The 12,193-nt window shown below is 51.5% G+C and overlaps 7 protein-coding genes across 7 annotated transcripts; 2 read left to right on the top strand and 5 right to left on the bottom strand.

Moving 5' to 3' along the window:
• Positions 1-65: 65 nt before the first annotated feature.
• EDD37DRAFT_269534 (MC family mitochondrial carrier protein) lies at positions 66-1,469 on the bottom strand. Its single transcript, XM_062810941.1, has one exon. It carries the CDS (start codon positions 1,163-1,165, stop codon positions 137-139), a length of 1,029 nt encoding a protein of 342 aa, XP_062673523.1. The 5' UTR covers positions 1,166-1,469; the 3' UTR covers positions 66-136.
• Positions 1,470-1,682: 213 nt separating this feature from the next.
• Positions 1,683-2,113, top strand: EDD37DRAFT_647296 (uncharacterized protein; the record flags this gene model as incomplete). The annotated part of the gene is made up of 2 exons (XM_062817847.1): positions 1,683-1,773; positions 1,827-2,113. The coding sequence occupies 2 exons, from the start codon at positions 1,683-1,685 to the stop codon at positions 2,111-2,113; spliced, it is 378 nt and encodes a 125-aa protein (XP_062673522.1).
• Positions 2,114-2,407: 294 nt separating this feature from the next.
• On the bottom strand, positions 2,408-3,549 carry EDD37DRAFT_269517 (U6 snRNA phosphodiesterase Usb1). Its single transcript, XM_062810939.1, has one exon. The coding sequence runs from the start codon at positions 3,450-3,452 to the stop codon at positions 2,532-2,534; it is 921 nt and encodes a 306-aa protein (XP_062673521.1). The 5' UTR covers positions 3,453-3,549; the 3' UTR covers positions 2,408-2,531.
• A 551-nt stretch (positions 3,550-4,100) lies between these two features.
• EDD37DRAFT_622903 (uncharacterized protein) lies at positions 4,101-5,692 on the top strand. Its single transcript, XM_062816087.1, has 2 exons — positions 4,101-4,399; positions 4,462-5,692. Exons 1-2 carry the CDS (start codon positions 4,373-4,375, stop codon positions 5,569-5,571), a joined length of 1,137 nt encoding a protein of 378 aa, XP_062673520.1. The 5' UTR covers positions 4,101-4,372; the 3' UTR covers positions 5,572-5,692.
• On the bottom strand, positions 5,693-7,018 carry EDD37DRAFT_622902 (thioesterase-like superfamily-domain-containing protein). Its single transcript, XM_062816086.1, has one exon. The coding sequence runs from the start codon at positions 6,961-6,963 to the stop codon at positions 6,109-6,111; it is 855 nt and encodes a 284-aa protein (XP_062673519.1). The 5' UTR covers positions 6,964-7,018; the 3' UTR covers positions 5,693-6,108.
• Positions 7,019-7,503: 485 nt separating this feature from the next.
• EDD37DRAFT_269389 (aspartyl-tRNA synthetase) lies at positions 7,504-10,669 on the bottom strand. Its single transcript, XM_062810938.1, has 2 exons — positions 9,850-10,669; positions 7,504-9,800 (listed from the first exon to the last, which is right to left on the bottom strand). Exons 1-2 carry the CDS (start codon positions 10,586-10,588, stop codon positions 7,675-7,677), a joined length of 2,865 nt encoding a protein of 954 aa, XP_062673518.1. The 5' UTR covers positions 10,589-10,669; the 3' UTR covers positions 7,504-7,674.
• Positions 10,670-11,676, bottom strand: EDD37DRAFT_269380 (uncharacterized protein). The gene is made up of 2 exons (XM_062810937.1): positions 11,366-11,676; positions 10,670-11,301 (listed from the first exon to the last, which is right to left on the bottom strand). Exons 1-2 carry the CDS (start codon positions 11,421-11,423, stop codon positions 10,751-10,753), a joined length of 609 nt encoding a protein of 202 aa, XP_062673517.1. The 5' UTR covers positions 11,424-11,676; the 3' UTR covers positions 10,670-10,750.
• Positions 11,677-12,193: the final 517 nt, after the last annotated feature.

The raw sequence follows: 12,193 nt of genomic DNA, 5'->3' as shown, positions 1-12,193 counted from the left end.
TGCTCAGGGTCTTGCTTTTCGAATGCAATTCGATAATTCTAGCGTCCCGATCCTCGTTTCAGTCATCTTTAAACTTCCTCATATGCCGAAACGCCACATGATCTTCGTAAAATGTTTCGTCAATTCGTGCAGTCTTCTATCCAAAGTGTTTCCTCAACGCCTCGTAGATGCTGAAAATGATGGCCGAACTCGGTGCGGCTCTGAACACGGTGATCCCGCAGCCACGGTAGAATCCTTTCAATCCTTGTCCCTTCCACAGCTCTCTTCCAGTCGATGCGAAAGTCATCTTCTTAAGGCCCGAGATGTCGTTGGTGCTCGTTTGCATTCGCGACTTGATCGTGTCCGCTGGGTAGAACACGAAATTGTACGACATGCCTGCTGTTGCACCAGCTAACACCTGCTGCCAAATTTTGACGTCCGTAATCTGAGACACCGACGAATCGTACTTTTGGAAGAGCATCTTAACACCCTCGTATGAGCCGAACCAAGCTGCCGATCCACCAGTTTCGCGTATCAAAGTACCCATCTGACCGTGCCAGAAACCCATGAGGCCCTGAGTGCGGAAGATTGTGCGGACCAAATCCAGGGGACCAGGAAGACTTCGGGCCGGGTAACCAGTGCGAGACGAGTGAACTGGTACTTGCATCTTGCACTTGATGAGCTCGATGGGCGTGAGGAGGATGGAGGTAAATGCACCAGAGGCGGCACCGCAAGCGACAAGCGAGGAGAAATGCAGCTCGACTTTCCCGTTGTTCTGATCTCGTTGTTTGCGAAGGGATGGGGTAGCCGCTACGACAATGTCCTGAGCGATACGATAGCTGAAGAACAAGGATGATGTCTCGATCGCGGCTCCTAGAAGTGGTGCGCTGATTCCTCGGTACAGAGACACAAGGGGGCCCTCGGGACTTCGAAAAGCAGCGGAGAAGGCATCGAGGGGTCCTCTCAATCGCTGTGCGCCCGGGTCGTGAGACTGCGATTGTAGCCGCACCTTGACAGTGTCAAAAGGATACTCGACGAATTTTCCCAGCACTCCGGCTGTTGATCCAAAGACGATATCTTTCAATGCTTCGACGCTTTGACTTGGAGGTGTGGTGAGGTTGGGATGAGAGGTGCTGACCTTGTCGAGGTCAGTCACAGGTGGGAGATCATTGTTGTAGGTCGCCATGCCAACGGTAGGCTCTGGGAGATGGGATAAGAGGAGAGTAGGCTTGTGCTATCGTAGTAACATGGTGTATGTATATGGAGGAAGTGGCCTCTGCGAGGGAAGAGAGGCCTTTTTGAGCACCGGTGTCGGCGGCGAGGCGGTGACACGTCGCTAAGAGAAGATCAAGCAAGTGAAAAGATTCGATGTTTTCACTGTGAAGGAAGCATGTGGGTGGCCCCAAGGGCCCGCTAAACAACACTAGAGTGTCTGAGGGACAAATTTCAAACCAGACTTTTTTCTTCTGCGCTGGTGGTTCTTTATGCATGCATTTAATATTAGAGTGAGTTGAGTCGGCGAAGGCGTGAGAAAAACTTGACAGCGAATCTAATCTAATCTGGCATTTAGCGGCCGCTAAGATAACGATAAGGCCGGAGAAAATCACTGCCTCTGCGCTTTTTCCAAGTCTTCCTCGGTCCTACCAACAGGGCTTCTTGAGGCTCTAACTATTTTCCCCGTTACAATACGCATTATTGCAGGGATGTCTGTTGAAGAGTCGAAGCCGGAAGCGGCTACAACTTCTGCGGTTTCGTCGCAGCAGACCACACAAAAGCATGGCAAGCGGGTGAATGGTAAACATCTTATGCCTCCCTGTCGATATGGCCAAAGCTCATTTTATCTGCAGGAAAGAATTGGCATGCTCCGAAGAAGCCTTTTCGCCCGACAGCAGGGCAAACTGCTTATTCCAAACGAAAGGAACAGGATCAAATCAAACAAGCCGTCAAGGCCCGGGAACAAGAAATGAAAGATGAGAAGGAGCAGGAACGAAGTAGCAGAATTCAGGCAATCAAAGATCGTAGAAAGGCAAAGGAAGAGAAGGAGCGCTACGAGAAAATGGCCGAGAAGATGCACAAGAAACTGGTGGAGAGGAGAAAACGAAGAGAAAAGAGAAACAAATTGTTGAAGAGTTGAGTAGGCTGACCATTGAATGGTGCCTTGCTTGAGTTATCAACAACATGCAACACTGAGCATGATGGTCTTACGACCAATTGGGCCGCCCATCTTACGGCTTTAGGACGTTCGTCTGGAAATGATGGCGAGCAGGAGTGGTTTCTCGAAATTCGGTCGCTTCGTCGGAGCATGTTACCAACAACATCGATGTCCAACGCCTTCACAGACACCTCTAGCGACGAATTGTAGCCCGTCGAGGTGATGCTGGGCTGCCAAAGAGATCAGTCTCTGCATCCGCACTCTGTCGCCAGTACTGGCCAAGATCTGATCATCTTGCAGGTTCAAGCAGATTTCCGGCGCCATTGCTTATCCTGCATGGATTCAACCAAGGGCACCCGAACCTGCTCGCTTCATGCATTTCAAGACATGAGGAGCAATGTCAGACATGCCCGGCATCTTGGTGCTCGGTCAAGGAAACATCATTGACAACATTGCCGATCTTGAGTTTGAGTAGTGAGAAGCTCACCTTCAGTTGCTGCAGGTCGATTTGGTCGAGGCCAGCAAGCTGTGCTCGAGCTTGTCTATCGGGCTCCTCTAAGGTCCAGGCGATACTGATATGGAAAGCCTTCGATCTGTCCATTTCATTGGGTTGGCCTTTGACTTTGGATGCATCGGTAACAGACCTGTCGGGTCCATTTGCATAGAGTGCTGGAAGCCCGAATTGCTCGGCAGTCGCATTGCAGGCTGACAAAAGCCTGTTCAATTCGTTGTTTGCAGGTTTAGCAAGCTTCAGCACCAAGAAGAACCTGGTTTTATCATGATTTGCAACCCAATTAAGTCCGGTGACGTGGACAGTAAATGGTTTCACGTGGCTCCGAGCTATTCTGGTTGAAGTAGCTTTCTCGAAGGACTCTTTTTGATCCGTCTGAAGCACAAGAGGAGCCGATAGACTGATATGGAGTGGTTGCAACGACCCTAGCTCCGAACGCAGGAAACTGTATGTGTGAATGCATGTGCTGTTGCCGTCGTTTTGGGTTTGCCCTGCTTGGGTTATCACCTTGTCGAGGATAGCCAACTCCTCCTGTGCAGGATACCACTCGAGATACAGATGGGTTGGCCAATTACCAACCACATGGGGCACCTGTCGAGTTCGACCGGCGTGCAACGTCGGGTCATCAACTGCAGAAGTCCTTACGTTTGTAGCATATAATGAATGAAACGTGCTAGGCAGTGGTGGAGGTCGTTTGGACTTGAGCTCGACAGGCTCATCATGTTGAGCCTTGCGCTTTTTCTTGGTCTGCGCCTTGCTTTCAGACTGATTGTCCGTCTCAGAACCGGACTCTGGATAGTCCACAAGCATATCTGAACTTCAGATAATCATGGACATGGTACCTGCCAAGACTGCAACAAGGGGCCTGGATAAGGTATGCCACAGCGTGGGCAATGAAATGGCTTGTTCGGAGCGTCTGAGATCCTTGAAAAGGCCGACGATCGACAATAATGTCCGGGGTCCTATTGCACGTCAGCACGGGCCCCATAACCATGCATGGAAGGTTGTATATTTTGAGAAAGAGGCAGTTGGAAAGATGGTGACGAAGACAATGTCTCAGTTGGCGACTATGGGGATGGTAGTTCTCACGTTTCCTGGTAGTTCCGGAACGAGATGCAAGATGGCCGCTGACTAGCAACACACATCAACATGCAGCTGGAAAAGTCGGCATTGGCGGGAGTGATGCGTAAAGGTTATTGCAGTTGTACGACAGGAGCAACGCACACAGTGTAGCCAGGAATAATGAAGAGTACGCAGTACATTCGTTAGTTCCGAGTCTATGGAGTACCCGTCCTTGCCGTACGCGTCAAGGTACCAAATCCGCATGGCAGGTCGATATTGGCGTATGACGTTGCAGTTTAAGGCCAATAATTGGACCAATTTGGGGTGGCTTTAACAATAACTAACGTACACCCCAGGCATCACGAGGCACTCTGAATAGCTACTGTGCAGTGTGCACCTAAGCTTATCCACTCACTGTGCACAAAGTGCCCACCATGACATCGCCAGCGCCCCGCTGAGCCGTGACCTGATGAACCCGGAGAGTCCGCCATACTTCCAATCGTTGCTTCTCTCCAATGTGCAACTAAACTCGTTTTCACACAACACCTTGACCGCTGCCATTGCTGAAGGCGCAAGCTGTAGCTTCTTCGTCTCGCCTCATTGATCTCACGCGACCATTGTCCAGACTTGACCAGTTGTATATCGTTTTCGACATCTTCATCGCAAAGATGGAGTCCGCCGATGATAAGAAATGGGTAAGCTCTCCTCCAGCCACCGAGGTCACCGTCGGTGCGCAAGGCTGACGGCCCATCACCAGGCCACACAGTATCTCCTCGATCCTCTTAACGCGCCCGATCCGTCTCAAGAAGACGGTCCTGGCAATTCTTTCCGTGGCGGCGCATCCACCACTCCAGTCAAGTCACCCCAGCCGGAAAGATCATCACCAGGACGGAGACTGTCAAAGCACAATCCCAACAATCCATATCGCAAGGGGTCATTCTCTACTGTAAACACCAACGAAATCAACAGAAGTGCCTCGCTGCATACCAAAAGCAATAGCAACTCCGGAGCATATCCATCGCCTCCGCCATCTGGGAACTCTCCAAACGGCAGGTTCCCTTCGCCGCAGCAGTCTCCTCGCTCACCAAGCCACCGACAGGAGGCATTTGGTGGGCAACAAACTGGCCGTAGAAGGGCATCCTCTCTCACGGAGCGTTACCCTGGCGATAAATCGCATCGACCACTGGATCAGTTGGCCAAAGAGAAGTACATTGCCGACCGCGCACGCCACGCCACCAGAAAACATCATATTCAGCCAGACACGATCGACAACTTAGACCGTAGCGGAGGTACTTCATGGCACCATGGAGGACCCTATGATGCGACCTTGTTTGCCAGAAACAACTCGACCAATTCCCCCTTAGCAGCCGTCGCTGACTCGAACCTGGAGGCCTTGAAAGCTACTCCGAAGGAGAGAATTGTCGACAGTGTCAGAGGTCATCGACCTCTAGACGGAGTGGCCCTTTATGCTCCGGGCAACTCCGACCGCATGGGCAATGTGTACAACTACGAAGAAGGTGAAAACATGATGACCGAAGGGAGACCTGAAGGTGGTGCTTATAAGCGGTGGCCTGGCATTCAATATCTGCCAGAAGATATCAAGGGCAAAGGAGAACCCAGCTACAGCATCGAAAAAGCTCTTAAGGAGCACCACATCGGCGAGGAGTCGAAGGCTGAAGGAGATGAGGGCATTGAGCTGCAAAGCCGGCATCGTAGCTCTTCCGGCGCGGTGCCACCAAGCAGCTGGAACGACGGCGAAGGTCAAACAGTAGGCCGAAGTGGAAGTCTCAGGAGGTTGAGCGGCGGCTTGAAGAGGAGATTTGGCAGCGTCAGCAAGAGGAAGTCATCAGGACAGGGAGAATTCTAAGATCTCTTTTGTTACATGTTGATATGATTGGATATATTTGGCTATTTTCATTGTGCTCTAATAGGTCGTCGTTGGAAATTCTGGTTGGGGGAAAACACTGGTCAACAGCAGAACAAACATTTCATTCCTCGTCGTGGCAATATATACCCGCGCTGGAGTAGCGCTTATGTTCATCTATATGTCCAGTCCCTTCCACTGATCCTCCGATGTGCCTGACCGATTTGGTACATCAGCAGCACTTGTGCTGATTTAGCTTGCTTCTATGATGACCAGCAAGAAGCCGGTCTCTGCGCAAGCAGAGGACACTCGACACAAGCGGTATCCTGCTCGCTTGCAATGGTGACTTGCCCAGCTGCAAGAAGCCACACCATATACGCTATGGCTTGGCTTTTATAGCACCTTTCCCACAGCTCGGCCAACGGGAGCTAAGCCATATGACTGACTCCATCGTCCTCAGGCGCCATGTGTCCTCGTATCGCCGGTAGCTCTTATGGCAGTCGCGTCGACTTTCGTCGATGGTAGGTCTAGCAAATCTTTTCATTGTTTCGTCGCACCGCCAAAGTCTTCCACCGCATCAGGCCGATCCCAGCTCTGCTTCTCCAAATGTCGAACCTGTTCCTCTATCAGCTGGACTTTGGCCAGATTCTCCCTCTTCGCAGTTTCTTGTAACTCAAACGTTGTGCGCAGTTGCTCAACCATAAAGGGTTCCATGGTACTCTTCTTGCTCACCCGGTAATCATAGATGACAGACTCTTCCAGACACCGCGCCGCCGGCCGTTGCTTGTTCTCCGACAGAATCAGCACATCCAGGACCAAAGACGTGGTCTTCTCGTCCGGACAAGATCTCAACTTGTGATACACCGAGATCCGATCAGGCCAGGTCATCGGGAACTTGAAGTCCACCGTGATGCTCTTCAATATCAGTCCGATACCTTGGTTCGACAACAGGTTTTCCCACGCTTTTCGATGCACTGGATCGACGTGTTTCGCGAAGTTGCGCACCGTATTGCACCTTGAACTCTCCGCGTATCGCACATACATGACGTTGTTGACGTGGCCCATCGAGTCCTGCTCTCCCCAGACGATTTTGTGCCGGTGCAAGCCCGCTCTTCTTGGGTCAGTCAGAAACCCTTCGCTACCGGCAGTCAAGGCTCGCCAGTCTCGGCCAAGGACCCCCAAGACCTGACCCGCTTCGTCGACCAAGGACTTGGACATGCCGAAGGTAATGCATTTTCCTATGCGGGCCTTGGTGTCGGACAGCCACCGAGGAGACGGCGCTTTGTCGCTCTCTTCTGGCGCCCGTGGAGCGGTGGAGGAGTATCGCAGGAAGAGCTTTGAGGCAGACTCTAGTCGTACCCGAGAAGCCCGCCCGACGGCGCGCGTAGGTATCATGTTACCGAGTGCATGCTTGGGAGAGACACAGACTGTTCTGCGCAGACGACTTCCTTGTGAAATTTGGAGATCCCTATGGAGTAGTCTGACGCCATTTCCGAGGGTACGTCGGGTGATTTTCGGTCCTGTCTTGGGCGACGAGGAACAACAAAGCCGGCCAGTGCTTTAAAATCAGGTACCTTCTACGATACAAGATGTTGACGTTGCTTCCACAATTGATTTTATGTCTCAAGGCTTCTATTCTACCTCTGAACTCGTCCGGAGGCGCCGATGTATCTAAACTTGTCCTTCGACGACTGACGTGAAAAAGAAAGACGGAAGGGGGAATATGTGGGCAACATTGCAGACTTTGTTCCATCCAACGGTACATTCAGTTCATAAACATTCGGCTCTGTATCCCGACTCCTTGTCGAGCTTACGCCTCAATACTCCATTCAGCTTTCGCTTCACTAACTCAGATCCTCTGATCTCGCTTCTCGCGTAGTCGAGCGCGACGATGCCCCCAGTCTGTGGATCGTAGACGAACCTGAGAATCGTCATTGGGATTCCAGCCAACAAGCTGGATCGCTCATGGCCATTGCTGCAAGCAGCCCATAGCACATGGTCATCATGCGCGCACGGCGAGGACGAGCAGGCTTCTAGTCCTGGAAGAATCTGTTCGCAAATCGTTAGTGGACACGTTCACAAAACAACTCGTTCAGGGCCGAGAACTTACCTCATGATAGCTTTAATACCCCTGGAACCAAGGCCGTGCGGAGGATAAGCGATCCAAAGAGGATCAGCCACCGCACCCATCTTCTCTCTGAATTCCGACTTTCTTGCCAAGTTGAACTGCTTGACAATGGCATCATAAGTTGCCTGAAGCATCTTGACCTTGGCGCCGCTCATGTGATGACCGGGTGTCAGGTGGTTCGCTGCGCCACCACCGAAAGTGACAGTGCGAACGCCTGTGGTGGCAGCAACGCTCAAGGCGTGCGTGGTAATGTATTCGATGGTTCCGGACGGCGCGCCAGGGAAGTCAAGAGTATACTTGGCTTGCCAGCCTTTTCGAGGGGCGATCTCAGCCATGACGGCAATACCACAAAGCTTGCCATCTTTGTCTTCCGCATAGAAGTAGCGTCGGTGTTTCTCATCCCGGAACAGGTCAATGTTGGAGAGGTGGATTTGAGTGCCCTTGCGGTTGGACAGCCAGTCTTTAACCCTAGCGCTAGCGCGTTCTTTGACCGATTCTGGAACCGGTTCGTTGTGGGGGACGTCTATGATCTTGACACCGTCGGCTTGAGCTCTGCGAATCTTCCTTGCGACCTCTGGATCCGATTCAGCCGACTTCTTGTGAGGATCAACTCGTTCTTCTGCCACACAAGAGAGTGTCTTCCAGCCCAGTCGCTCACCAAGAACTTCCTCCATCTCCGGACTGATCAACAGCCAGAGCGGCTTAAGCTTAGTCTCCTTCTTGAGCCATTGGAGGAAAGCCACGGCGACACGGTAATATTGTCTCGGGTCGCATAATGGGTCACCCGGAAGGATTGCATAATGACCTTCTGGGACGTAAGACACCGCGGCGCCACTCTCGGCGTGACGCCAGATCTTGTAGCGTTCATCACCCCAGGATGTTGAGGTAGCGTCACCATAGTTGGCCACCAGATCGTACAGATCAGGCATCTTTCTGTCTTCGACAGCGACTTCGCGGCCACGTTCTTGTCGCCAGACAGGGTTGAGGGTATCTGCCTCTGGATGTCTAAGCTTCTCAACTTGTGGTTTGGCAGGGAATGACTTGGGATCCCTGTGGAACAACGAAGCGAGACGGATGTTGCCCAACTTCAAGATGAGCATGACGATACGCTCGAGACCGACACCGCAACCCGCATGAGGTGGAGCACCCCATTTGAAACCTTCCATGTATTCAGCCATGTCATCAGGGTCAATTCCAACTGTTCGCATATTCTCCTCGAGCATCTCTGACACGTGAATACGCTGACCCCCAGATATAATTTCCTGACCACGGACAAACACGTCAAATGAGTTGGTGTACCGAGGATCGTTGGCATCGGGCATGGTATAGAAAGGTCGTGCAGACCTTGGGAACTTGTCCAGGATGTAATAATCCGTCTTGTATTTCTCCTTCATAAGCTCACCGAGACGGATTTCGTCTCTGGTTGCCAGATCCTCGAGAGGGCTGACTGGTTCTCCGTCCTCATTCAGCCAGCCGGAATCGGTCAAAAGTTGAACTGCATCTTTGAACGGAACTCTGGGGGTCTCTTCCAGCCACACCAGATCCTCACTGGGGAACTGTTCCTTGATGATTTCAACTTCGGTGCGATACCTATTGTAGATCCCAGAAAAGATGGTCTTGAGGGTATGGTCAATGACATCCATCATTTCATGATAATGTTCCTCAATTGCCATTTCCAGATCGAGGCCGGTATATTCAGTCAAGTGACGGTGAGTGTTCGAGTTTTCAGCTCTGAAGACAGCGCCAATTTCGTAGACCCGCTCAAAGTCGGATGCAATAGCCATTTGTTTCGCAAGCTGGGGAGATTGAGCAAGGAATGCAGGTCTACCAAAGTAGTTGACTTTGAACACGGAAGCACCAGACTCGGTCGCGGCACCTTGTAGTTTCGGGGTGTGTATCTCAACGAAGCGTTGCTCGTCAAGTGCGGTTCGGAAGAGGTTCCCTACGGCGGCTTGAATGCGGAAGATGGACTGGGAAGTGGAAGTCCTCAGATCCATGATACGATTAGCAAGTCTGACTCGGTCAGGGATCTGACTCAGTCGGCCGTCGTTCTGAGTTTCTTCATCGAGGATCGTCAATTCAGCTTCCTGAACAGAGAAAGGTACTAGATTGGTCAGCGCAAGTCACTCGGCCAGAAGATCACGAGTACTTACCAGGTTCGTCACGTTTGACGACGATAAGCAGTTCTCTAACATGCACCTCCATGGTGTGGATCGAGGCCGACTTCACGGGGATTTGAGGCTTCTGCAGGAGACCCTTGACCAACAGGATGTTGCCAGTACGCAGATGTTCTGCCCAGTGGATCATGAGTGCAGACACCATGCCCGGCTTCTCTACAAGCACACCCTGTATCGTGGAAATCTGTTGTCTGAAAATGAGAAAGACTAACTTGGCACCCATGGCCCGGACATGATGTAGCCTGCAGCGGAATGTGACTTCTTTGCCGACCATCTCCTCAGTGATAGTACTGATGTCGATACGATCGGTGGCATAGCGAGTGGTGGACTGCATGAGAGGCAGCTCGCCATATTTGGCCTTCATCTCTGGAGTTTCGGTCTTAGCAGCCTCGTCCAGCCTCTGCCGGGCACGCTCTTCCGAGTCATCGCGATGCTCGAGGCTCAGCCTGGAACGTTGTTCCTTCTTTTTCTGTTTTGTGGCCGCTCTCTTTTGGGCATTCTTGCTCAAACCATCACTATCAAAATCACTCATGTCCGACTCATTGTCGCTCGAGGTATAGTCTCTGTCTTTGTCACGATGCAGAAACTGAGCGAGAGAGCGGCGCTGAGGGGCAGGGCTCTGCGAGGCTGGCGGACTGAATTCACCGCTAGCTCTTGGAGACTCGGTGCCGCTGTTGGAGTGGACGTGTTTGGAAAACTTGCGAAGGACACTCATGATTGCGATCAAGCAAGCAACACTTGGGAAGATACAAAGTGCTTGCAGTCGCCGATGTATGAATTTTCCGGCAATGTGTTGACCTGAAGGTTGGTACTGGAGTGTTCAGGAGAGCCTCGCAGCGCCGTGGGGCCAACGAAAGGACTTCCTTGATTACGTTGATTATCGGTCGTCGGGTTCGGACCCAGAGTGTGTCGGATTCGACGGTCTCGCAAGTAGAGCAGGCTGTCTTTTGGCTATAGCGACCTGGTTCGGACCAGGAAGACGGAAGCACAGAGATTTAGGACGGTGAGGTTTCAAATGTGATAAGAGGGCGCATGCGTTGGGGGTTCGTGCCGTAATCGCAGTCAGACGGCCGGATGGTTTGAGATTGATATCAAGGTAATATGCACATCGCCGGAAACTGGCTTGAATCCCAGACAGAAACAAGTCGCAGGTAAGTTGTGCACAACGCGAATAATGACAAGCAAGGAAGTGATGAATACCAGAACAAGATGGGCAGCCACGCAACCGGGATTGTCTGGAAGGGCTAGTGAGGCTTCCACAACACATCCTTTTCGGCATCGGAGGCTGTCCCCCTGACCGAATTGTAACCTGCTTATTCAGGCGGGGCACCATTTGCCCCTCCGTGCCAATGATAGAGGCCCTGGCATTGCCTATAGTTATAAGCAAGGGCCCAGTTGCGATCATTTGTCGTGTGGGAAAAGACATTGCTTGGTTCTATTTTCTGTAAAAGTGCTCAAGGACGCCGTTGACATGGTTGGAACATATACCTACCATTTACGACACTTCGACAATGTCCATCGAGCATCCCATGCGTATCCGGTTCTGGCATGTTTGACCCTCAAAAGTACTGATCACGTGAGCAGTTAATCAAGAGAGAGAGATTCCCTCAGCCGGACGTCATCGGCATGGGATGTGAGTAAGAAGACAAACCCATAAGGGTCAGCATGGGAAGGATATATCGAACAATTTGTCTTCATAAGAACAAGCTGCTTCGCAACGGGGACGGGTACCTACCTAGGTATATATGTTCCGGAGAGTTACTCACTCTTCATCAAGGATTGGTTCCAAACATTAGCTTTATGGCTCGGTGATTAAAGAGAATTGTCTCTTTGTAACAAAGAACTGCGATACAGGTTTCTGACGCGTATACCAAGGCCCTACAAGCTGACACGCAGATCACATCGCATGTTCCTACCCTAATTCATACATACCTGCGAGAATGGTGGCACAAAAGAAGCCAGCAGCGTGTAATATCACCTGGGATGGAGCAACGTTAACGATGTAATGATAGAGATATATGACGTTATCCTCTGTTCGACCTGGTCCTCTTGACAGGTTATGAGCCCGGGTGTCTTAGAACAGCATAGTTGACGAGCATCGAATTCGCAACCATTCCTCCTTCTGTACGGAGTATGGGTGGCGGCACCCGGCACAAGGCCGATAACAGCGTTAGGGTCAATGAATTAGGGGCCAATGCGGGTGATATTTGATTTGTCGGGCACTGCTTCAGGGGACTCTTGAACATCACCATGCACCACAGCCCCAATGCCAGCCGCCGCGTCATACGATTATTTATCCAGACCACAGGCGAGGTATACA

Source organism: Exophiala viscosa (genome assembly GCF_022695815.1).
Source record: "Exophiala viscosa unplaced genomic scaffold EDD37scaffold_2, whole genome shotgun sequence".
Classification (NCBI taxonomy): Eukaryota; Fungi; Ascomycota; class Eurotiomycetes; order Chaetothyriales; family Herpotrichiellaceae; genus Exophiala; species Exophiala viscosa.
This window is presented reverse-complemented; position numbering and strand designations above follow the sequence as displayed.